Source organism: Nyctereutes procyonoides, unplaced genomic scaffold, assembly GCF_905146905.1.
Source record: "Nyctereutes procyonoides isolate TBG_1078 unplaced genomic scaffold, NYPRO_anot_genome, whole genome shotgun sequence".
NCBI classification, from domain to species: domain Eukaryota; kingdom Metazoa; phylum Chordata; class Mammalia; order Carnivora; family Canidae; genus Nyctereutes; species Nyctereutes procyonoides.
In genome coordinates, this window is record NW_026575133.1 from 969,785 (window position 1) to 996,856 (window position 27,072).

Below are 27,072 nucleotides of genomic sequence, written 5' to 3' on the forward strand. Positions count from 1 at the left end.
AAAGGTTTGGCAATGCTGCTTTCTCTCATTACTACCCCATCCTATTTTTGTCTTCTTTCATTGACATACTTGTAGAATGAGTGGCCAATATTTTCCCCTTCATGTTATCTACCCCTAATTCCTCTTTATTTTATTTTTGTTTCTAATTCCTCTTTAATCCTTTGCAACACAACTTCTTTACCCATCTTGAAATAATGACACCTTTGAGCCTCTGCCCCACCTCCTTCTTTTTTCTTTCCTCCCAAAGTCACTAATGACTCACCTTGTTGCAATATGCAGATGACTGTTCAACCCGTATCTCCAAATCTAAGCCCTAATCCAAGTTTTAGAGCCCTAACTATATCTGAATATTCCCAGTCTTTTTCTTTACCAGATATATTTCTCCTATTAATCAGTGTCCCCCCACCCCCCACTCCGCCCAGATCCAAATCTGTTTCTTCAAACCACATTAGTTTCGGTCTCAAGAGTTTTGTAGTAATTGCCAGTTCCTCCCTCTTCAATCGCTTCTCACAGCTGACCAGTTATCACGTCTTATGATTTCTACTTTAAAAGCCTTTCATTTCCACTCAATGGCTACCACCCCATTTTAATCCATTATCACACAGCCTCTCTAGGACTCCACTCTTCCCCTCAAGTGATAACAGAAATCTCTAGGAAGCGCGATGTGATGAAACATGGTGCTAGATAAAAAAAGATTCCTTTGGTAGTATCGTGGAGGAAGACGTGGGGAAGGGAGGGTGTTGGGATGAAACGATGAAGCCCCAAATTGCGGCAATGGCGGTGGAGAAGATGCATGAAAAAGCGTAAAGTCGACTGGTGACCAACTGGAGGTGGAAGGGCTTACATCTACTATCCCGTATTCTACTCCCATAAATTAAGTACGTCGAGCGACTTTTTGCTAAGGGAGGCAAGCCGGCGCCTCTGTAAGCACGGTCACGCTCGGAGCGAGCCAACCAGACTCCATCGTCCAGACGGCGGACCCCAGATTGGCCGCGGGAGGGTTAGGGAGCCGGCCCCTCTAGCTCCCGTCTCTATGGTTCGCGGAATCTCCAGGTCGGGGTTGGACCCGGCCAGCGTTTGCGCGTGCGCGAGCTCCTGCGCGTGCCCGCCCTCCCGCAACTGCCCGAAGCCCCGGGTGGGAGGGGCGGGTCTGGGAACGTTGCGGCGGCCGTCGCCGCGGCCCCAGCCCCCAGGGTTACTGCGGGGCCAAGGCTGTGCCGGGGACTCTAGGCGTCGCCTCCTCGGGTGTCGCTCGCCCGGCCCTAGATGGTGGGTCCGGAGGATGCCGGAGCCTGCTCGGGAAGAAACCCTAAGTTGCTCCCGCTGCCGGCGCTGGAGCCCGTGGGCCAGGACGGAAAGATGATCCGGGCCACGGGCGGCTGTGGCGGAGGCGTCGGCGCTGTGGAGCCGCCGGCAGAGGAGGAAGAGGAGGAGGAGACGCCGCCTCAGCAGCTCCTCCGGCGCTATCTCGCGGCGGCCGGCGGGGGACAGCTGGAGTCGGCGCTGTGCTCCTGTCCACTCCCCGCCGGCCAGCCCCGCGCCCCGCCGCCGCCGGCGGCCCCGCGCCCTGACGCCTGCCCGCGGGACTCGGGCTCCAAGCGCCGAGGCGCGGCGCTGGCGGACGTCCGCGCGCCGCGGCACAGAGGCATGACCAACGGGGACTCGGGCTTTCTGGCGGGCCAGGACTCGCGGGACCTGGAGGAGGCTCGCGGGCTAGTCCGCGCTGGCGGCCGGGACCCGAGCCACCGCCGCCTCCGCCCGGAGGGGCCTGGCGACGAGGGCGCGCACGGCTCGGGCAGCCCGTCCGACTGGGCCGCGCCGCTGGAGGACCCGCTGCGGAGCTGCTGCCTGGCGGCGGCGGACGCCGACAAGCCCCAGGGCGCGGGCGGCGGCTCGGAGGGCAGCGCGGGCGGCGACGGCGGGAGCAGCGGGGACTCGGAGCGGCGGGGAGCCCGCGCCGGGGGCTGCGAGGAGGGCCGGTCCGCCGCCGCCGAGAGGGCTAGCGGGCGCGCCGGCGCTGAGCCTCGCCCCGGCGTCTCGGACGTTCACGTGAACTCTCGGAACACGTTCGAGGTGAGCCGCGACCACCTGCCCCCCGCCAGCCCGCCGGTGCCCGCGCCCGCGCCCGCCGCGGAGCAGGGCGCCGCGGGGACCTCGGCCCGGGCTCGACGGAGCGGCGGCTTGGCCGACTTCTTCGCCAGGTACAGCGCAGGCTGCGCCGGGGCTCGGGGCGGGCTCGGGGCGGGCTCGGGGCGGGCTCGGGGCCGGGGCGGAGGTCGAGGCCGGGGTCCGGCGGAGAGAGAGCGGCTTGAGGGCGGCCTGCGGGCGGGCTCCCGCCGCCGTCAGGACTCGGCTTTGATTTGTCACCGGGGGTGGGGGTGGGGGTGGAGGAACTGAGTCTGCATAGTGTTGCCTGTGGGAGAAGTTGCCGACTCTGTGGGGAGCGAATCTCTCCGTTCCCCTTGCGGGCCGGAGGCTATACCTGCCAGTCACACCTGGTTTCCGCGTATTCCGGTCCTGCCACAGCTGCAGTTTTGCCTCCTCCGGAAAAGTAGACCGCCTGCCCGGTTCTCCGTTTATTTTTTACTGTCCTGTGAGGATTAGGGTTGGGGGAGCGGGGGTGGGCGCGGCGGTGTATGTGTACGGGTGTGGCGCTGAAAGAGAAAGGAAGTCGTTTTGCAGAGATGGCTATTTGCGTGCAGTCTAAACCCATTCAAGTGGCTTGGGAATTCTGGAAATTGGAAGTGATTGTGTTTCATAGCGCTTAACTGTTTCAGTGGCCTTTATTAAAATGCAGTCAGTTTGGAATTTAGAGTGTGAGCCAAGCCCTTAAAGCCAAATTGCTGTGGCGCTTTATCTAGAAAATCCGTCTTCTCTACTGCCAGAGAGGCCTACACTTTCCTCAGCAATTTCTTTTTAATTTCTGACGCCATTGTATTTGAGTTTCGACCTGCTGTTCTTGAAATTAAGTTATGGTGCTGGATGTTGCAGATTTCGGAATAGGGTTTTGATAGGAGCAAAATACTCATCCTATTGCACGTTAACGAAATGCCAATTTTCCTGGAGTCATATCTTGATACGCTTTTTTTCCCCCTTTTAATCTCTAGTCAAATAGGAAAGTATTCCCAACTTATAAACTCTCCCTTTCACAGATCTTCTGTGTTTTTGTTTCCTTCTTAGGGATCTTGATAGAAATGAAAGAAACAAGTTATGCAGCTCTAGTTTTAGAGAATTATGCAATCCTTGTGCATATTTGTAGACACAGGCACAATTTTCTCATTATGACTAATATTTATTTTTCTGTCTTATCCTTTGTTTTTCCTGCTTCTGTGAATTTACAAAAACTTACAAAGTCGTTTACAGCAAGATTAGGAAATCCTGATTTTGTGTTACTAGTAGGACAAAATATATAGTAGTGAGATTTGCATTTGTGTCTATAGTTGCAAAAATACACAAAAAATGTAGTTGAAGCTTATAGTGGCAATATTTTAAAAGCATGCAAGATGAGCAAAGTTTATACATTTGTGAGCTTTGGGTGTTTATTGGTCATGTTTTGATGTCAGGCATCAGGCAATTTTAGACCTGGAAGCAGCTTTGGAAATCACTAATTCAACCACTGTACCCAGAATGCCTGCTGTGTGCCACCCTTGTGAATAGAGATGATTTGGACAGTGGAGTACAGGTTAGTAGGTATTAAGTCTGAAGACAAATGCACATACATGGATTGCAAATTATGAACAGTTACAAGGCAAATTAATAGGGAGAAATTTTGATATAATTATTTTTTTCTTTAGTCTAATAGACTAGACTAATAGGATTTCAGTTAATATGGCTAGATTACTACATTCATACAGCCACATTAATCATGTGTATCAGAGCACTGGATTTGAAGTCAGAAAATAGGTACCAGGAAGTTAATTTCTCTAAGCCTCATTTTTCTTAATTGAGATCTGAATGTCAATCTACTCTGTCAGTTGCTTCTTTGTATAACATTCTTGGGAAGGGACACAGAGGCACAATCTTTCTTTTAGCACTTAACTAAAACCTTAACTGGATTCCGAATACTTTAAAGGTAGAGACCATGATCTTCATCTCTGAGTCTACAGTAACTTAGCACTGGTATTGAGAACCTTGCTCAGTTTGTGTTGAATTGGCAACTTTTATGGACTCTTCCTCTTTACTATTCTCTAGGTAGTGTAATTTTGGTTTTTTGTTCATAGGCTCCATCTAGAGCCCAGCTCAGGGCTTGAACTCATGACCTTGAGATCAAGACCAGAGCTAAGATCAAAAGTTGGAAGCTTAACCGACTGAGCCCCAAGTAATTTTGAAGAAATCTTCTATTCCCAGGCAGAATGATCAGAAATTTCCTTTGCCTTGGCAACTTAAGAGGTTTTATCCCTCCATTCATGGGTACAACTGTCATTCTTAACTCTGAAGCTTCAGATGAGGGATCCTCTTGGGGATATCTTGTTCTAGGATGTATTCTTGTTCTTGAGTGCAGCCCCTACCTACCGCCACTTCATTTTTTTATGAAGAAACTCATTGTCTACATAAGTTTAGGTGGCTAATGGCAGAACTGGAACTAGAAACCAGGATTCCTCTTTTCAGACCAGGTTTACATTCAGTCACAATTTATATTCACCTGTGGCTTTTCACTCTCTCACCTGATTATCCTCCATCTTTACCTTCTTTCTCCTTCCTTTCTTTCTCTTAACCTGGCAAAAATCTGTAACAAGTACTTTTTTTTAAGATTTTGTTTATTTATTCATAGAGACAGAGAGAGGCAGAGACACAGGCAGAGGGAGAAGCAGGCATCATACAGAAAGCCTGATGTGGGACTCGATCCCGGGTCTCCAGGATCGCGCCCTGGGCCAAAGGCAGGCACTAAACCGCTGCGCCACCCAGGGATCCCCTGTAACAAGTACTTTTAAGGAATAGTTTCAGAGATGCCTGGGTGGCTCAGCGGTTGAGTGTCTGCCTTTGACTCAGGGCATGATCCTGGACTGAGTCCTGCATTGGGCTCCCTATGGGGAGCCTGCTTCTCTCCCTCTACCTATGTCTCTCTCTCTCTCTCTCTCTCTGTCTCTCATGAATAAAGACATCTTTAAAAAAAAAAAAGGAATAGTTTCATGTTTGTTTTAACCAAAGTAAAGAGAGGGGAACATTTTATAGTGATTTACCTGTTACTACAAAGTTACCTTCAATTAAGTCACATCATTGGTGGAAGCTTCATTGAGTAGAGTAGAAATTCTATAGGAGCTAAAGGAATTTGGTCCAGGATGGGACTGCTCTCCATCTCCTATTTTCCTTCTCTTCCAGATGAGGCAAGTTCTAATTCAGTCCCCGTCGGGGGCTTGCCCTCAGCTTCAAATGTGCATCTCTCTGTGAATGGTGACTTGATGATGGGAGCTCCAGAAGTAATATTCCCTCGGATCCTTGATCTTTTCCTGTTCATAAATGTTTAAAAATGCTAGGTGGGGAGGGCAGCCCAGGTGGCTCAGCAGTTTAGCGCCACCTTCAGCCCAGGGCCTGATCCTGGAGACCCGGGATCGAATTCCACGTTGGCCTCCCTGCACGGAGCCTGCTTTTCCCTCTGCCTGTGTCTCTCTATCTTTCATGAATAAATAAAATCTTTAATAAAAAAGAAAAATGCTAGGTGGGGAGCACCTGAGGTAGCTCAGTCATTTGAGCTTTGACTCTTGGTTTCTGCTTAGGTTATGATATCAGGGTGGTGGGATCCAGTCCTGTGTCTGGCTCCACACTCAGTGGGGAGTTGCTTGAGATCTTCTCCCTCCCCCTCTGCCCTTTTATTGCTCATATATATGCACGCTCTCTCTCAAATAAATAAGTCTTAAATAAAATAAAAATGCTAGGTGGGTACACTACCCCTACTATCACCAACTTAGCAGTAAGAAGATGAAAACTTAAAAAAAAATCTCTTGTGTTTCTGGGCTAGCCTTCATTTTTCAAGGATCTGCTTATTACTATTTCAAAAATAATTTTAAATTATTTTTATGGGTCCTTCAAGCAAATTCATGTCTTAGTTTTTTTTTTTTTTCAGACTAGATTGGTTTGTTTTTTAGGTAGGTACACCCTTTGTAGATGTATTTTTTTGAGCCATTTAACACTTTTGAATTTTGTTCAGATAGTACTGGCATAGTTACTGTTATTTAGAAACACACAGGTATCTGTGTCTCCAGGTAGTACTGATAATTTTTTTTTTTAACAAAGTCTTCATGTGAATCATGAGAATCTGGTGGCCTTAAAGGGCATAACTAATGTTGAGAAGGAAGTATTGAAGATTTTTCCTTTTATTTATTAAAAAAAAATTTTTTTAAGGTCTTATTTGAGAAGGAGAGAGGGGGGTGAGGAACAGATAGAGAAGCAGACTCTCTGCTGAGCAGGGAGCCTGATGTAGGGTGGGGTTCCATCATGGGATTCCGCCATCATGACCTGAACGAAAGGCAGACACTGAACAGACAGGCATCCAAGCGCCCTTTTTCCTTCCTTTTTTTTTTTCCCCTTCCTTTTGAAAAGAGAATTGACGTTATAGATTATGAAACATACAGATCAACCTTGCTTTTTCTATAGTTACTGACGTCTGAAACTTAATACATGTTGTGGTAAAAAATTATTTTCATGGAACTCTTTATTACAGTTAGGATGAATGAGGAAGACTGAAGGCTCTTTTAGTGATTTCTTTTTTTTTTTTTTTAATTTTTACTTTTATTAAATAGGCTCCACACCCAATATGGGGCTTGAACTTATGACCTTGAGATCAAGAGTCCCATGCTCCACCTCTACTGACTGAGCCAGCCAGGTACCCCTAGTGATTTCTTTTCATATCTAGACATCTCCATTCTCCCCAATATAAAAAATGTTTAGAATGTATATTTTTTTGTTAAATATGATAGAGAATTTTAAATTCCTACGATTACAGTTTTTCTTTCCCCTCCCCCCTGCCCTTTTTAAAGTAGGCTTCATGCCCAGCCTGGAGCCCAATTCAAGGCTTGAACTCACCACCCTGAGATTAAGACCTGAGTGAGACCAAGACTCAGATACTTAACCAACTGAACCACCCAGGCACCCCGTACAATTTCTCTTTATTTAAGTTTGTCAGAAACAGCAAAATCAACATTTCTTTTTCCACCTAGAATTTACTTTAGTTGGCAAGATCGTGATTCACCTAACTGAACCATCATAAACCTCTGTCATATAGGGCTTCCCTATTTGTTGCACAGTGTATATATTCCTTCCAGCTAACTAAAATAAGAACCTATTTCTCAAAAATTCCTTTTTTCAGCATTTTAGTGAAGAAGAAGCAAAATATCAAACTTTTGGTAAGTTTTAAAAAGCTTTTTATAGCTCTCCAGATCAAGGATTTCTTTAATACAGGTGTGGTGTAATTATTTATAAGGAGAATGAAGGAATATCTTGACTTAAATATTAAATTTCTATTACTACAAGAGATTATAAAAAACATGAAAATATGTTTTTTCTATGTCACTAATGAAACTTCTTTGGACATTACTTGTATATTATAATTAAAATGTTTGAAATTTTTAGAGACGCTGAAAAGAAAATGTAATTCATTGCTCTAGAATAAAAACAAGATACTTTTTAAGATTTTAGAGTATTGTGAAGTTCACCCATTATATTAGATTGAGGAGCTAATGGCTCAAAAGCCTTTTGTATTTGTTCCCTGTGTCCGATACCTCCCTGCTTCCACCATCCAGTGTTTTCTTAAAACACAAAACGCTAAAGCACTGGAAACTCAGTTCTGGCTCAAGGACTTTAGAAATTCGTGGTTTTAGGGTGGATGGTTAGAAATGTGATTATATAAATATAAATCAGGTAGAAAATACTGAGAAACCCCAATTTTTCTGAGACCAAGATAACTTTAAGATAATTTGGGGAGGGGGTAAGGTACAGTGGGGGTGGAGGAGAGATAATCTTAAACAGGCTCCAGGCCCACCAGAGTTGACATATGGCTCATCTCACAACCTGAGACCATGACCTGAGAGGAAATTAAGAGTCTGTCGCTTGGGGATCCCCGGGTGGCTTAGCGATTGAGCGCCTGCCTTCCGCCCAGGGCGTGATCCTGGAGTCCAGGGATCAAGTCCCACCCAGCTCCCTGCAGGAAGCCTGCTTCTCCCTCTGCCTGTGTCTCTGCCTCTCTCTCTCTCTCTGTCTCTCATGAATAAATAAATAAAATCTTAAAAAAAAAAAAAGTCCGTCGCTTAACTGAGCCACCGAGAGACCCTGAAACTAAGATAATTTTAAGTGCTCAAATATTATTTTGAAGTGTTAAATTAGTATCTGTGCTGCTGAAGCACTTTAGCATTAAAGCGCTAAATTAAGTTAACATATTTAACACTATATCCCAATAACAAGTATTGGAGTACTTGTTTGGTAAAAATACTCTGAACTATTAAAAATGGGCATAGAGCTTTACTTTTTTTTTTAAATACTTTTAATTTTAGAATTGTTTCACATTTATTTTTTTTTAATTGTTTTACATTTATAGAAATGTTGCAAAGATAGTAGAGAGTCATACTCCTACCCAGTACGATTGGGTATACTCCTTACCCAGTTCCTCTGTTGTTGATATCAGATTACTGTGGTACATTTATCACAACTAAGAAACTAGCATTTGTACATTGCTGTTAATTAAACCTCACATATTATTCAGCATTGAGATACTGACTAAAAGATTTTTATTTAGGGGGCAGTTGTGTTTTACTGTACAATAAGAAATATTTAAAGTAGAAGGGATTTCAGGGATCACTTTATTCGTCATTTAATATCCTATGGAAAATTAACAGTGCTGTTAATCAGAGAAATCTCTTATTTGCTAGATATCATCGAGTAAGGTGGTATTAATTTAATATTGGAAATGAGTTAAACATGGTAATGAGTTCTTTAGGTGGACCGAGGGCATTGATTTTCAAAGCTTTTCATACTATTTGGGGCAGTATTTGACAACCACTACCTAACTATCTGCCTCTAGAAAAACTTAGGAAGAATATCTTAATTCTACATAATTTAATACTTTTTCAAGATTATATTGATAACGTTATGTCAATTTTAATAAAAATTATAATGATAATTTCTGGGCAGCCAGGTTGGCTCAGCGGTTTAGGGCCGCCTTCAGCACAGGATGTGATCCTGGAGACCCAGGATCAAGTCCTGCGTCATGCTTCCTGTGTGGAGCCTGCTTCTCCCTCTGCCTGTCTCTCTCTCTCTCTCTCTCTCTCTCTCTCTCTCTGTCTCTCATGAATAAATAAATAAAATCTTAAAAAAAATTATAATGATAATTTCTAATTCAGGAAATACTCCTGTGTGACCTACAAAGGGTGGGATTCATTTTTATTTTACAATTACTTGCCCATAGTCAGATAGTGAATGAATAAAAGAATCAGACTAACGATCTGATTCCTAGGGCTTGAAGCTAATATACTGATTTCTATGAATCATGAGAAGTTTACATAGCTTTTGGTGTAGTAAAAATACCGTTGGCTTGAGAGATAAGATTTTTGGCTTTTGTCCTGGGTAGCTGCTTCTGCCATTGAATAATTGTATGACCTTGGGCAAATAACTAAATTTATAGACTTCAGTCTCATCTGTGAAATTAGGAGATTTAGAGTCACTTTCAGCTTTAATATATTGTGATTATATTAAACATTTTTTTTGCAGTACTATTGTAGACCTCAAAATTTTGCCAGCTTATATTACAAATGTGAACTGAGTTAAAAAACAGGGTGTAAAAAAAAAAACAGGGTTTTTGGGGACGTCTGGATGGCATAACGGTTGAGCCTCTGCCTTTGGCTCAGGGCATGAGGGCATGATCCCAGAATCCCGGGATCGAGTCCCACATCGGGCTTCCAGTATGGAGCCTGCTTCATCCTCTATGTCTCTGCCTCTATGTGTCTCTCATGAATAAATAAGTAAAATCTTAAAAAAACAAAAAACATAAAAAAAACAGGATGTTTGTTTCATCTATAAAATGAGAATGTTGCCAGAGATAGAAATATCTCTGACTCTAAATTCTGCTTTGCAGCTCTTTCCACTATTTTTCCATGCCTCCATAATGGTGCGCATGAATGTCCTGACAGATGCTCTTTTTTTTTTTAATTTTTATTTCTTTATGATAGTCACAGAGAGAGAGAGAGAGAGAGAGAGAAGCAGAGACATAGGCAGAGGGAGAAGCAGGCTCCATGCACCGGGAGCCCGACGTGGGATTCGATCCCGGGTCTCCAGGATCGCGCCCTGGGCCAAAGGCAGACGCCAAACCGCTGCGCCACCCAGGGATCCCGTGATAGATTTTCTTAAGAGCATTAACAGTGCTGAAAAAGAAAGGCAAACCCCACATTCTTATATGCCATTCTCCAAAGTCATCATCCAGTCTCTGTGAGGGTGCAACATGGTTACATTGGTGAATTTGAGATCATTGATCACAGAGCTGGGAAAATTGTTGTGAACCTCATGGGTAGGCTAAACAAGTGTGGAATAATCAGACCCAGATTTGATGTAAAACTTAAAGATCTAGAAAAATGGCAGAATAATCAGCTCCCATACCCCCAGTTTGGTTTCATTGTAGTGACAACCTCAGTTCATATCATGGACCATGAGGAAACAGGATGAAAACACAGAGGAGGGAAAATCTTGGGATTCTTTTTCTAGGGAAGTAATACATATGTGAAAATAAAATGCCTCAATGGGAAAAAAAAAACAAAAAACAAAAAACTCTACCTTGCACATTTCTTTTAGTAAAGGCCTAACTCTGACCCAGAATAATCATGCTAAACATCAGTTAATCAGTTTTGTTTCTTACATGTATATAGTATAGAGCAGCGGCTCTAATTAGAAAATTCTAGATTTTTTTTCTTATAATATCTTTGGAATAGGAGGGAAAATAGGATAAGTAAATTCTCGTTAATGTACCGGAACTTGAGACCTTAACTTCTGGACCATGATTTATATCTCAGAGGTTCCCAGTGCTCTACTTTGGCGAATAATACCCTAACACAATAAGTCCAAGCTTTTTTGTTATACTTCAAAATTACCTAAAAGCATGTTTAAAGAAATGAGATTCTCCAGAATCCACAACCCCTCCTTTGTCAGATTCAGGGGACTTGCTTTTAGGCAGATGGCATATTCAAACTACAGGATAGTGTAGTATTAAAAATACTGGTTCTAGAGTTAGACTGCTTGGTTTGAAGTAGCTTACCTAGCTGTATAATTCTGCACTAGTTACGTGGCCCCTCTGGATCTTAGCAACTCATTCATAAAGTAAGGATAATTGGTGATGAGACTGTCCATGAGATAATGTTCTAAGTGCATTGTATTTCTTATGTGGCATATAATGAAGGTTCAGATGTTGTTACTTGGACTTCAGCAAGACAGCTGCAGCCCCTTCCCCAACTTCATCATTGAAATCCATTGGTTTAAAGAAAGGAAGAGATGAATGGATTTTTTTATATACTACCTGAAGTAACATTATATAATTTGTGTACTAGATTTTTAAATATAATTGGTATTTGGGATTGTATGGACTTTGATTCAAATGGAGTGTGATGCTGTGATCTAAAATTTCCAGAAGTCTTAAAGCTTTGACTAAAAAGCAAATCTGAGAAGGAATTGAAAGCAGGGAATGTTGAGAACGATTAAAATATTTGTATCTTTTATTGTTTTAAGGAACTTATAGACAGGCAAAAGCAAGTTTTATAGTTCATGAAATGTTTAGCTTGGCTCACTCATATATTTCATATTTAGTATGTTGTGGTAGGAAAGCTTTGGGAAGAGTGGAAACATTTGGAGATTTTGAGGTGACACATCTGTTACCCATCTCTCCAAGTATATTGGAAAGGGGAATGTCAGTCCTTTTGAAGACAGCTTACTTCTTCCTAGGAACTCTGCTATCTATGCTGAGTTGTCCCCAGGTAGTTCTGATTGATAGTTGCTTGGACCCTACTACAGTAATTCTTAAACTTTAGTGTTTAAAATTACCTAGAGGAAGGAGGTTGTTAAGAATGCAGATTTCTTGAGCTCCCCCCACTTACCCTTTCGATTCACTAGATCTTGGATGGGGCCCAGCAGTAAACCAAGTATTTTACAAGGACTTCCTAGTGATTATGATGCAGGTGATTCCCAGGCTATGATTACTGAAATAATTGATAGGTAGATCTCCTCAGATAACAACTGAAAGAAGGTGCAACATGCATTTATAACTCATTACCTTATTGATTTAAAATTGGGTCACATGTAGGTCCTCTGTAATTGGTGAGTGTAAGTACAGATACAGTAGAGAACAGGGGTAAATATAAATGTAGAAGTATTTTGCTAGCCTTCAACAGGTTGAAAGGTTATCTCTGCCTGATTAAATCTTAGCTTCCTTTTTATTAATGGGAAGGGTCTTTTACTTTCATTTTATGTTGTGCAGATAGCCATGTTTGCCTGGTCTGTGAAAAGCTTTAACTTTGAAAACCTTACTCAGATCTCTTCAATGTAGAGTCATAACTTTACCTCTCCTTATTTATAGCTTATCAAAAAAGGTGTTAATTTTCCTTCCTTCTGCCGCTAGTTGTAACTCTTTTCCATGCCTTTAAGAAAAAATCCTGCAGATTGCACATGGCTTATTCCCCTCTAGATTTGCTGCTTCAGCCCTTCTTGGACTTCTTATTTCTGTGGCCAAAAGAAGAAAGAGAGGGAAACCCCATGTGACTGTCTGGGTTTTCAGCAGGCTCTTTCCTGCAATTAAGAGAAGTTTACCTTAGGAAACCAAGTTACAAGTTATACTCCTAGTTTAGAGCTACTTTGAGAGTGAACTTAGTAATGTGTTTAAATTTACCTTTGAATTTGGCTTTTCACTTTCTTTTTAATTTGAATTTTATTTTGGGATACATTATTGGCTAGAAAATATTTCCATCTGCCTGTTTCTAACCCCACAGAGATTAAAACATTAGGAGTTTGGAACAGAACATGATAGTTTTGAAATCAAATTATGTGCTATTTTCTCATATTTTCCCAAATACTGTAATGTATAACTACCCATCATACATTGGGCATTGTTTACAGTTTCCAAATCTGGTTTTCATCTAGACTGTTTATAGTCATCTTCTAGTCAAATAGGGGAAATAATTTTATTGCCCCCAAGAAAAAGGTATTCAGAGACTAAAATTTAATTTTTTTGTAAGTAAAACAGAAAGTGCTCATCCTTTTTTTGGTTTAAAAAATAGAAATTTCATGTATGCTAGTTCTGTAGGTTAGTTAGAAGCCTAACAAGTCTCAATGGGCTAAAATCACTGTGTCAGCAGGGCTCCATTCTTCTCTAGAAGCTTGAGGGGAGGGTCCATTTCCTTGTCCTTAGAAAATGCTCATATATTGTTTGCTTTTGAAAAGCAGGACAGGAAATATAAAATAAAACTACTAAGGATAAATCTTTTGTTTCCATATTATTCCAGTTAAGGTGGTAAGGAAAAAGATAAAATTGGAGAGTGTGAAGTTACAGTTAGAGACAGGAAAAGCTGTTACAAGAATGAGCTTGAAGAGATTTCTACAGAGAAAAATTGCTGAGGAAAATACATGTTAGTTGGAAGTTACCTCATACTTTGGCTGCTAGGCTTTAGTGTATTACTACAGATTATCCCCATATTTATTTTTCTACCCTGCTTACCTCAATGCCTTTGTAGAGGTTTCTGGCAACTTCTTTCCTTAAAGATATGTACTGTGCCTTCCTCATAAATAAATAAATAAAATAAATAAATAAATAAATAAGGTTGATACATCTTTTATATATGTACATGAGTATATATTATGTATATTTGATGTAATATATATAATATAAAATCTATATGTATATGTAGGTTTAATTTAGGCTTTAAAAGTTTAGGAGCTAGTATGATAGATTCAGATATTAAAAAGTACTATTTTATTCAATGTGTTCTTCCTTGAGTTTCAGTGTTAAAAGGAAAATTATTTACAGGTATCATGGTTCATCTTGCAAACAGAATGAAAATCCCTCTCACCCGTAAGGAGAAAATTAATTGCTCATTAGCAGGAAGATATATTGTGTAGTTTTATTTTTTATTTATTTATTTTTTAAAAAGATTTTATTTATTTATTTATTCATGAGAAAGAGAGACCTAGGCAAAGGGAGAAGCCAGCTCCCTGCAAGAAGCCCGATGCAGGACTTGATCCTGGGTCCAGGATCATGCCCTGAGCCGGAGGTAGACACTCAACTGCTGAGTCACCCAGGCGTCCCATGAAGTTTTAAAGTTTTTTTTTCTTTTTAAAGATTTTCTGTATTTATTCATGAGACACACACAGAGAGAGAGAGAGAGAGAGAGAGAGAGGGAGAGGCAGAGACACAGGCAGAGACACAGGCAGAGGGAGAAGCAGGCTCCAGGCAAGGAGCCCGATACGGGACTCGATCCCGGGACTCCAGGGTCACGCCCTGGGCTGAAGGGAGGAGCTCAACCGCTGAGCCACCCGGGCGTCCCAGTTTTAAAGTTCTGAAGTTATTGAAGTTTTTTTTTTTTTTTTAATTTTTTTTTTTATTTTTTTTATTTACGATAGTCATACAGAGAGAGAGAGGCAGAGACAAAGGCAGAGGGAGAAGCAGGCTCCATGCACCGGGAGCCCGACGTGGGATTCGATCCCGGGTCTCCAGGATCGCGCCCTGGGCCAAAGGCAGGCGCCAAACCGCTGCGCCACCCAGGGATCCCCTGAAGTTTTAAATAAGTAAAAGGTCTCAACTAAGTAGTTTCTGTGTTTCTGAAGAGTGACGAAGTAGATGTTTGTAAAACGTAAGTGATAAAATGTAACGCTCTTCCCCCCCCTTACATTGCCCTTGACACTCTTCACCTCACCCCTGTTGGATTGACTTTTTAATTTATTGGTACTCCCTAGGATTGAAGAGATTAAAATCCTGGGTGTTTGGAAAACAGAGGATTTGTTGTGATTCAGAATTGGGTGTTGAGAACCAAAATTTGTTATCAAAGACTAATAAAATTTTTGATAGATAATTATTATATAAGGTAACCAGCACAATAATTGAACATATAACCCGGAAACTGTGGCCATCTTTGTAATATTCTCCTAGAAATGCATTAATACTGTGAAGAATACTTAGGACAGCAATCAATTTTCAAAATTGGAAGTACAAGTAACAGAATTAAACTGCAGGAAGGAACAATTTTAGATGCTAACCACTATTGGGACACCTGGGTGGTTTAGCAGTTGGGTGTCTCCCTTTGGCCCAGGGCTGATCCTGGGGTACTGGGATCAAGTCCCACATCGGGCTCCCTGCATGGATCCTGCTTCTCCCTCTGCCTGTGTTTCTGCTTCTCTCTGTGTGTCTCTCATGGATAAATAAATAAATAAATCTTAAAAAAAGAAAAGATAACCACTGTTACATTTTTCTAAATAAAATAATAACTAGCCATATATTTAATGAGATAAGATTGTTTTGCTCTAGGAGGCCACTAAAATATAATCTTTTGATTTGGTTGTCTGTTTAAAGGAAACATAACACCATGTAGAAAGAAGAGACACTTACCTTGGTCACTAGAGGGATTTCAGCTATGCTACTGGAAGATAAGTTCTGGGACTCCTGAGTGGCTCAGTGGTTGAGAGTCTGCTTTTGGCTCAGGGCATGATCCTGGAATTCTGGGATCGAATCCCACAATGGGTTCCCTGCATGGGGACTGCTTTTCTCTCTGCCTATGTCTCTGCTTCTCTGTCTCTCTCATGAATAAGATCTTTTTTTTTTTTTCTTTAAAGGAAGATAAATCTTAACTATCCTGCATACCGTCAGTCCTAGAAGTACTTCAAGGTCAGGCCTGAGCAAAAGGTCAACAAAACAAACCAACCACCACCACCACCACCACCACCACCACCACCACCACCACCACCACCCTAGAGCTAAGTGTGTTTTTGCCTCTTAATTCTTACAGAGTTTAGGCACCTGATGGATATTGTTTAGCCTCTGCTTGAATTCTTTTACTAACAAGGAGGTCATTTCCTCAAGACAGCCTATTGAGGGTATTGTTAGAAGGTTCTTTATGTGAAGACAGTGTATCTCTTTGTAATGTTTCTGGTCCTAATTTGCCCCTTAGAGCCACAAAGAACAAATTAGTTTTTTGTTTTTGTTTTTTTAAGATTTTATTTATTTATTCACCAGAGACACGGTGGGGGGGGGTTGGGGGGTGGCGGGGGCGGGTGGCAGAGACACAGGCAGAGGGAGAAGCAGGCTGGGACTCCATCCCGGGACTCCAGGATCACACCCTTGGCCAAAGGTAGCCCTAAACTGCTAAGCCACCCAGGCTGCCCTCAACAAAAGCTTTTGAGCTCAATTATGTTTATGAGGCACTATGGAAATTAAACAATATTAAACTTAAGATGGGGGAGTCACATAAATCAGTACTTCTACAGTATTACCTGATTAGCGTTATAAAAGAAGATACAGGATGCATCAGTAGCACTGAAGGAGTGATTAACTTTGCGGGTAGGAAGTTAGGGAACTCTTCACGGTAGATGAAACATGAATGTTTGGTCTTTTACTAATGAGAACAGTTGGGATTGGAATGAGGCTGACTGAGGACCGTACAGGCACACAATAACTTGTGCAGAATTTATGCATGAAATAGCACAGCGCTTTTGGGACTGCAGATACTCAGTATGACTGCCCTTAGGGCAGGTGGGGTAGAGTGTCAAAATCTGAGGCAAAATGTTGGAGCTGAACTGTGAGGGTATTTGATGACAGAAATAAGCAAAGTGAATTGATTTCACGAGGGGACCTTTGATGGGCTTTTTTTTTTTTTTTTTTAAGATTTTGAGAGAGAAAGCAAGCACAAGTCGTGGGGGGCGGGGCAGGGAGGGGAATGGGAGGGAGAAGCAGATTCCCTGTTGAGCAGGGAGCCCCACGGTGGGCCCTATCTCAGAACTCTGGGATCTTGACCTGAGCTGAAGGCCAACACTCAACTGACTGAGCCACCTAGATGCCCCTGATGGATTCTTAAAACAAGGGCAGCATGCTCAGAATAGCTTTTTTTTTTTTAAAGTTTTTAGTAGGCTCCACACCCAGCATGAAGCCCAACATGGGGCTTGAATTCGGGACCCTGAGATTGAGACTTGAACTTAGATCAAGAGTTAGATACCTGACTGACTGAGCCACCCAAGCACCCTGCAGAGTTGTGTTTTAGAACAATGACTCTTGTGGCAGATGATTTGTGACTTGTGAAACCAGGGTTTGGATACACTGTGGTAGTATATGGGTGCTTGTCAGTCTCTTTATTAAAATGTGATATCTGGTAGTTGATATAAATAACATTAAATTCAGTCTTTGTCAGAAGGAATCACTAACAAATTGAGTGACATATGCTTATACCAGATGCCTTTTTGTGAAGCTTTAATGGAAGAAAACTTTGAGTTTTGTTTTGAGAGAAGAGGGATAACATGAAAATGGAGAGTTGTGCGAGAAGTTATGTCTACCATGTTTTATAAGGAATTTGATGAGGGGGAAAAGAGCCAGAATAGCTGTTAGGCTGGGTTTTTTTGTTTTTTGTTTTAAGATTTTATTTATTCATGAGAAACAGGGAGAGGCAGAGACACAGACAGAGGGAGAAGCAGGCTCCATGCAGGGAGCCCAACATGGGACTTGATCCTGGGATTCTGGGATTACACCCTGAGCCAAAGGCAGATGCTTAACCACTGGGCCACCCAGGCGTCCTTGCTTGTTACTTTAATAGTAATAATAGTATTGTTTCTCAGAGTATTTTGGTGCTTGTTTTGGGGGAGATGTTTCTATAGGAGAGAAATCAGTTGGGCCAATGTAAGATAGGACTTGAGGAACTGAATGTTGGACGGGAGTCAAAGCTGAAATACATTTAGAAGCCAACTAAGCAAGTTTAGTTGTACATTAACTGTAATAAAGTACTTTAAATAATATCCTAGGAATAATAGATTTATCCCCAGGCAAATAGTTAGATATAATATGTAAATAGTTGTGGTTTGTACAAACTGACATAAGTGACTTCACCTTCATATTCTTTTAAAGGATTAAAGATTTCGGGTCTGCCACCCTTAGATTTGGCCTCTTGGGTAGATCTGGCTCTATCAGCTTAATTTTGATGGAGCCTAAAACTGTTTTGTTAGTTATCACTGTGTTTGCAAAACAGTCCATATTTAAAGGACTTTTTTTTTTTTAAGATTTATTTATTATGAGAGAGAGCGAGAGTGCAAGCTTGTACACACACAAGTGGGAGGGGCAGAGGGAGAGGAAAGAGAATCCCAAGCCGACTTCTTGCTCAGCCCTACACAGGTCTGGATCTCACCACCCTGAGAACATGACCTGAGCTTTAGCAACTACACCACCCAGGCACCCCTAAAGAACTATTACATAGATTTTGGGGAAATCCATTATACAGCATCTATAGCTGGCAGTGTTAATGTAATAGAAATATTGAACTCTGTATGGTAAATGTTGCCTTAATGATGTTGCAAATTTTGAAATATCCTTTATACCTTTTCCACTTGTGACATAAATCATATCCTTTAGCTTTTCTTTTCCTTTTTTTTTTTTTTTTAGAGAGAGAAAGAGAGCCGTGAGAGTGGGGTAAGGGCAGAGGGAGACTTAAACTTGGTTCCATGCCCAGCCCAGAGACCTATGTGGGTCTTTCTCATGACTCTAAGATTATGACCCAAGGGGAAATCAAGAGTTGGATGCTTAACCAACTCAGCCTCTTCTTTACCTTTTTTGATTAGCAAAACAAATTATTCTTAATTTCAGTAGAAGTTGATGTATCTGGTTTTTTCTTGCACTCTACCTTATATTTTTGATCCTTTATTAATAGCAAACACATTCATCTTTTGTCATTTTATTCATTCTTACAAATCCATACTAAATAACACTTGTTTACCATCACTAAAGTTTTTTTTTTTTTAAAGATTTTATTTATTTATTCATAGAGGCAGAGACACAGGCAGAGGGAGAAGCAGGCATCATACAGAGAGCCTGACATGGGACTTGATCCAGGGTCTCTAGGATCACGCCCTGGGCTGTAGGCAGCGCCAAACCGCTGCACCACCGGGGCTGCCCAAGTTTTTTAATAATTTTAAATATTAGCCTTTATTTTAGATTGATAAAACTTAAAAATAGCTCATGTAGAATAAACATTTTTAAATATAAGTACGCATTTTTGTATCTTGTTTAAAAAGCCTTATTAACCAATGGAATTAATTTTCTGTGTAATGTATTTAATTCCAAACACTGCCAGAAAAAAGAGAGAAAAGTAAATTTCCTTGAAATAGTTCTTACTTTACAAAGTTGTATAGTTTAGATATGGTTTTTGGCTTGGCATATTTATTAATACTGGGAGATGTGGATTTAGTCTTAAACTGATGGTCAGGTTTTAAAAACTGATAATTGGAAGTTTAGTTTTAGATCTCTTAACATTTTTTATTATGGTAAAATACATATAAAATTTACTATGAGTGACATTTAAGGCATTCATGGTGTTGTATAGTCCTCACCACTGTCTAGGTCCAAGACATTCATTACTCCAAAAGGGACCTCCATTCCCATTAGTAGTCACTGTACTCCCTTCTCCCCGCAAGCCCCTGGCAATCACTAATCTGTGTACTGTCTTAGTAGGTTTTCATATTCTGGATATTTTGCGTAAATGAACTCATACACTACACGGCCTTTTGTGTCTTCTTTCACTTAGCATAATGTTTTCAAGGTTCATCCATGTTGTAGTACACGCTACAATTCTACTTTTTTTTTTTTTTTAAAGATTTTATTTATTTATTCATGAGAGAGAGAGACAGAGACCCAGGCAGAGGGAGAAGCAGGCTCCATGCAAGGAACCCAATGCAGGACTCGATCCCGGGTCCCCAGGATCACGCCCTGGGCTGAAGGCAGCACTAAACTGCTGAGCCACCGGGCCACCCAGTTCTACCTTTCATAACTGAGTAGTATTCCATTGTGTGGATATACCACATTTTGTTTATCTATTTATCCATTGACAGACATTTATTTGGGTTGTTTTGATCTTTTGGTTCTTGTGAATACTGCTGCTATGTACATTTTGTGTACAATTTTTTTTAAAAATACTTCTCAAGTTATTTTGGGTGTTATGCCTAGGAGTGGAGTTGTTGGGTCATATGATGATGTTTAACTTAATTAAGGAACCACCGGTTGTTTTCCACAGTATCTGTACCATTTTATATTCCCACAGCAATGTACAAGGATTCCACTTTTTCTACATCCTCTTCAACACCTATAATTTTCCTGTCCCCTACCCCCTAGTTAAAGCCATCTTAGTGGGTATAGAGTAGTATCTCATGTGGTCTTTTTTTTTTTTTAAGATTTTATTATTTATTCAGAGACAGGCAGAGACATAGGCAGAAGGAAAAGCAAGCTCCATGCAAGAAGCCTGACGTGGGACACAATCCTGGATCCCAGGATCGTACCCTGAGCCGAAGGCAGATGCTCAACCACTAAGCCATCCAGGCGTCCCTCACTGTGGTCTTAATTTGAGTTTCCCTAATGACTAATGGTGTTAAGCATCTTTTTGATGTGCTTGTTGGATATTTGTGTATCTTTTTCAGAGAAATGTTTATTCAGACCTTCTCATTTTTGATTGGGCTGTTTGTATTTTTGTTGGGTTATATGAGTTCTTTATATATTCTGAATACCAGCCCTTTATTAGATCTATAATTTGGAAATACTTTCTCCTATGGCTTGTCTTTATACTTTCTTGGTAGTAAAGAAAGTACTTATGCACAAAAGTAGAACTTTTTAGCTTGGCTATATTTGGGGCACCTGGATGGCTCAGTTAAACCTCTGACTCTGGATTTTGGCTCAGGTCATGATTTCAGGGTTGTGAGCTTCATGCTCAGCATGGAGACTGCTTGCCATTTCTGTCTCCCTCTCCTTCTGCCCCCTCCTCCTACTCTTAGGTGTGCATGCATTCTCTCTCTCAAAATCTTTAGACTGACTATATTACAGTTCTAAGTATGTGCAAGCAACTTAGTTTATACTTTAATAGGGGAAATAAAATGTGTATATAAGATATATAGAGCATAGAGGCAGGAAAGTAAAGAATATGTAGAAAAGAGTATAGAGTTTGGCTGATATGTTAGGGTTAGTGTTTGTAATTTTAAGGAACAGAAGCCCATCTAAGCTACCTTAAATGAAGCAAGGTTTATTGTAGGCATATAATAGGCATCTTGTGGATATTTTGAAAATAGAAAATAAAATATACCTGGGCTACAGAGTGTCTGCAACAGTGGCTTCTCCACTTTTCAAGAGATGGTTTTTCTCATCTCTCTCTCTGCTAGTTCTTCAGTGCATGATTTCCACCTGCAAAAGGCCTATAACGCTGTGTCCCACCTCTACCTGATTTATCAGTTTAAGCATCTGCCAGCCTTCAACTGACTCAGTCTCTAAGTCTCTTATTTAAAAATCTTGGGACTCTGATTGTCTCAGCCTATGAATTAATTTGTTCCAAAGGACAAGGCCATAAGATACAAATGCAGCCACATGGGGCTACTGCTTCAGTAAGGATTGGGGCAGATGCACAAAAAAGTGGGAGTGGGTCACAGGTGTGCTAAAGTCACATATATTTCAGCTCAAATTTTCCTTGTTACCACTCATGTTCTTGTTCTAAAAGTCCTTTCCTATACTCTTCCTCTTTTCTTCTGGTGGTTTCTGTCTTCCCTCTGAATGTCTTAGATACTACATCAGGTGTATGATGGAGATTTTCTTTATAAAGCATTCGGGACACGGTTTAATTACTATGTAGCACAAAAGCAAAAATATTTTTAAAATTCTTTTCCTCTTAATTGTATTCCATTTTATTTTCTCCGTGCAACAAAAGTATAAAAAGATCTCTATTAGTAAGACATTGCCTGAAACTTACTATGGCTGGCTCAATCAGTAAAGCATGTGACTCTTTTTTTTTTTTTAAGATTTTATTTATTTATTCATGAGAGACGCAGAGAGAGAGAGAGGCAGAGACATGAGCAGAGGGAGAAGCAGACTTGGGACTTGATCCTGGGACTCCAGGAACACATCCTGGGCCAAAAGCAGGCACTAAACCATTGAGCCACCCAGGCATCCCAAGCATGTGACTCTTGATCTTGAGGTTATGAGTTTGTGTCTCATGTTGGGTGTAGAGATTACTTAAAAAAATAAATGTTTGTTTAAAACAAGAAATAAGGGAACCCTGGTTGGCGCAGCGGTTTAGCGCCTGCCTTTGGCCCGGGGCGCGATCCTGGAGACCCAGGATCGAGTCCCACGTAGGGCTCCCAGTGCATGGAGCCTGCTTCTCCCTCTGCCTATGTCTCTGCCTCTCTCTCTCTCTCCCTGTGTGACTATCATAAATAAATAAAAAAAAAAATAAAAACAAGAAATAAGATATACCATAAGGTGACTTGCTGACATGAACGTAGGAAGAAGAAAATAATTTATATTTTTGAACTTTAAATGAATATCAAAAAAGATTTTGGCAATATGTAGAATGAAAGAGAATAGGAATAGTTATGAAGTTTTTACATGTTAATTCTGTGAAGGATGCGAACAAGTGTGGTTAGAAAGAAAAGGAACTGTTCAAGAGACCTGGCTCAGGTCTCCAGTGATGTGACTTTGACAAGTGATTTTATAGGCTTTTTTGGGTGGTGGGGGTGGCACATTCAATACTCGGAAAATTCAATGGAAGTTACAGACAACTGCCTAAGAAAGATTTACGTAAAATTTATATTGTTTATTTTTTTATTTTATATTGTTTACTTTAAATTGTGCATACGGTTTGAGGAGGCTTGTGGACATTCTCTAGCTCATTCATGTAGATTCATTGATTTATGATGAAGAACCTTTGACCTAGTTACTCTCTGTCGTCCCTAGCGGCTCTAAAATACTTAAAAAAAAAAAAATTATAACCTTCACTTTCAGCTTTACGTTCTGTGTGGGTTTTCTTTGACAAAGAATAAATTCTACTCCTTTTTTGATAGCTCCAATCTCTGAGAATATGTAGGTTAGTTTAGAAGTATATATATATATTTTTTAAAAATTTTTTTAAATTTATTTATGATAGTCACAGAGAGAGAGAGGCAGAGACACAGGCAGAGGGAGAAGCAGGCTCCATGCACTGGGAGCCCGATGTGGGATTCGATTCGATCCCGGGTCTCCAGGATCGCGCCCTGGGCCAAAGGCAGGTGCCAAACTGCTGCGCCACCCAGGGATCCCAGTTTAGAAGTATATATTAAGGGGATCCCTGGGTGGCTCAGCAGTTTAGCGCCTGCCCCTTTCGGCCCAGGGTATGATCCTGGAGTCCCAGGATCGAGTCCCACATCAGGCTCCCTGCATGGAGCCTGCTTCTCCCTCTGCCTGTGTCTCTGCCTCTCTCTCTCTCTGTCTCTCTCTGTGTGTGTGTGTGTGTGTCTCTCATAAATAAATAAAATCTTAAAAAAAAGTATATATTAAATAGAAATTTTGTATTTTTTTGATTTTTACAATTTGTAATAACAACAAAGAGAAGATCCAGAAACAGCCTGAAAAAGAAAATTCTTGGAATTAAAGCCTCAGTTATCTGGCAGAAAAAGTACTTTTTTTGTATATAGTCAGCTGAAAGTCTTTTTCAAGAAAAATGATTGAGGTTTGGAAAGAATGTAAGTAATCTTCATGCCAGATCTTTAATCCAAGATATTCAAGGATAGCCAAAGTACTGCATTTTAAAGAGACAGTACTTTTACTTTTTGAATCAATTATGTCGTCAACTGTGGCATTCCATGATCACTGGATAATGTTTTCTTTTTGGCCTTGTATTTTGCTTTGGGGAAACTTAAGTACAAAGTCCAGGAAGTTGATGTGTTTTCAGCAGTCCAGTTTCTACTGAGACAGAGTTTGAAGATCAGGTCATGATTTCTAGTTTAGTTTTGTTAACTAATTTTTTTTACTCTTTTTTTTTAATATTTTATTTATCTATTCATTTTTTTAATAAATTAATTTTTATTGGTGTTCAATTTACCAACATACAGAATAACACCCAGTGCTCATCCCGTCAAGTGCCCCCCCTCAGTGCCCGTCACCCATTCACCCCCACCCCCCGCCCTCCTCCCCCTCCACCACCCCTAGTTCATTTCCCAGAGTTAGAAGTCTTTATGTTCTGTCTCCCTTTCTGATATTTCCCACACATTTCTTCTCCCTTCCCTTATATTCCCTTTCACTATTATTCATATTCCCCAAATGAATGAGAACATACACTGTTTGTCCTTCTCCGATTGACTTACTTCACTCAGCATAATACCCTCCAGTTCCATCCACGTCGAAGCAAATGGTGGGTATTTGTCGTTTCTAATGGCTGAGTAATATTCCATTGTATACATAAACCACAGCTTCTTAATCCATTCATCTTTCGATGGACACCGAGGCTCCTTCCACAGTTTGGCTATTGTGGACATTGCTGCTAGAAACATCGGGGTACAGGTGTCCCGGCGTTTCATATTTATCTATTCATGAGAGACACAGAGAGAGCGCAAGGCAGAGGGAGAAGCAGGCTCCCCGCAAAGAGCCTGGACCCCAGGATCACGTCCTGAGCCAATGGCAGAGGCCCAACCGTGAGCCACCCTCTTTCTAGTTTCTTTTTTTTTTTTTTTTTAAGATTTATTTATTTATTCGTGATAGAGAGAGAGAGAGGCAGAGACACAGAGGAGGAGGGAGAAGCAGGTTCCATGCCAGGAGCCTGACGTGGGACTCGATCCCGGGACTCCAGGATCGTGCCCTGGGCCAAAGGCAGGTGCTAAACTGCTGAGCCACCCAGGGATCCCCTGATTTTTTTTACTCTTGATTAAAGTTGAATTCTTAACTGCTCAGAAAAGCATTCTAAACCCATTTGAGTGATGATTAGAATTTAAATAGTCATATAGGTGTAAATGTTAGGCAAAAACTGATGTTTTTTCCTGGAGCTGACATTGTTGGTTAGTAAGAAGATTGACGATTTAGGCAGTCCTAGTTTTTATGTAAGTGTCAAATTCCATAGTCTGAGAAACTATAGAATTTACATGATTTTTTTTCTCAGAACTTACATGGTTTTGTCATGTTTACATGGGTTTGCCAATTCTTAAAGACAAACCCTGGAGATTCTGCTACTTTAGAAATCACCGTGTAAGTTTTGCTCCTTTTTGGCTAGCTTTATCCTTTAATACAGTGTAGTAGGCAAGTGGTCTGATTGTTTTATCATATGTAACTCTTTTTGTGTGGTAAAAGAAATGAAACCTTGGAAAAAAAACACATAGATATGTGAAGCAAATATTAATATTAATAAGCAAGAATCATTCACCAACCTTTATTATAAAAGCCACTGAGAAAAAGGGTAGGTCTTTTTAATTTTTTTCTCTTTCTCTTCTAATCCCCACATCAGTTTTTTTCTTGGTGTTTTCTTCATTTTTATGTTTTCAGTAATATGGAAACATTGAACCGCTACTTCTCACCTATACTGTTTCTTAACTGGTACAACAGATTTTCTCATTTTCATTTTGCTAAAAAGAGTGGACATAGATTTGAGGGGAGAATGGGAGATGGTGTGTTTGTGTGTCTACATGTGTAGATACTTGTGTGTGTGTGACAGTAGTGTAACAATAGTGTTGATTGGGGGTAAGAGAATGAATTTAATGGAGAAAAGATCGATTACCATTACCATTTCCTGTTCTCTAGATAAGATGTCACAGGATGGGGAAAAAAAAAACAAAACAAAACCAAAACACCTAAACTAGAAAACACATAGTTTTTAATATCTCCAGTGTATCTGAAGCAGAAAGATCCTTTCAATTTCTAAAATCTTGACTTACAGAGTTTGGGGAGAACCAAACCAAATCTGAGTTTGAAATCAGTAAGAAAAAAAAACATTGGACACTGATAAATGGGACCTTAAAACGTCAGCTTTGTGTTGATGAAACCTGTACTGAAAGACATGCCTTTGGCTGCAGTTTGCCTCCTAAATACTTCACCTGATTACATATATCCAGCTAGTCACTAGCACAGCAGACCTTTCCTTAGGGGGTTGGAGGCAGAGGGGTACAGAGGAAACAACCTCATATTATTAGGAAAGCAGACTAAACTGTATCTTCTCTACTGTTAGGCAGCAATGTCTGTCACCAAAATTTAACCCCTCAGGTGGAGGAGATAAATGAAGGAGCAGAAAGAAGCCAGGAGTGTCCCTCCTCTCCATCTCTCCCCTTGAAACATGACGAATACAGAGTAAAAGTGATCTTTTCCTCCCAACACTGCCATATAAATCTCATTCATACACTCAAGCTCTACCTCTGGAATCCAGAGAGGAAGAACTGTCCTTTTTTGTGTGTGCGGGTACTTGAACATATTTGGTTTGTTTTGCTAAGAACTTTTTTTTTTTAAGATTTTAATTTATTGGGATCCCTGGGTGGCGCAGCGGTTTGGCGCCTGCCTTTGGCCCAGGGCGCGATCCTGGAGACCCGGGATCGAGTCCCACGTCGGGCTTCCGGTGCATGGAGCCTGCTTCTCCCTCTGCCTGTGTCTCTGCCTCTCTCTCTCTCTCTGTGACTATCATAAATAAAATTAAAAAAAAAATAAAAAAAAAAGATTTTAATTTATCCATGAGAGACAGAGAAGAGAGAGAGGGGGGGGGCAGAGAACAGGCAGAGGGGGAAGCAGGCTCCATGCAGGGAGCCTGACTTGGCACTGGATCCTGGGTCTCCAGGATCACACCCTGGGCAGAAGGTGGTGCTAAACCGCTGAGCCACCTGTGCTGCCTGCTAAAAACCATTAATGTTGACTTATGTTTAAGAAATTTGAATATCTTGGGGGATAGAAAAAAATGGAAGAGTGTGTGTGTGTGTGTGTTTTCAAAAGGTGATACGGAGGAACCTAGTCCCATACATTTATTTGCATTAAGACCTCAACTTCACTAGTTCCCTGATAGTGGATTGGACAATGAGGGATGAGGTCTAAGAAGAATGACAGCAATATGACATATTTTTGAACTATTAATAAACCTTTTCGTTATGTTTTCCCTTAAGACTTTAGAGTGATAT

At 41.1% G+C, this 27,072-nt stretch overlaps 1 protein-coding gene across 3 annotated transcripts in view; it reads left to right on the forward strand.

Annotated features, from left to right (window-relative positions):
* The first annotated feature begins 1,158 nt into the window (after positions 1–1,158).
* The window catches only part of TBC1D12 (TBC1 domain family member 12), a 93,144-nt gene continuing 67,230 nt past the window's right edge, over positions 1,159–27,072 (forward strand). Inside the window, exon 1 of one of the 3 annotated variants that reach the window (XM_055300244.1) lies at positions 1,159–2,201. In XM_055300244.1, the coding sequence (XP_055156219.1) occupies positions 1,267–2,201 (935 nt within the window). In that variant the 5' untranslated portion in view covers positions 1,159–1,266. Of the gene's footprint in view, positions 2,202–3,675; positions 3,683–27,072 lie in introns of those variants that run through there. The other 2 variants (XM_055300245.1, XM_055300246.1) reach the window with 2 other exon arrangements.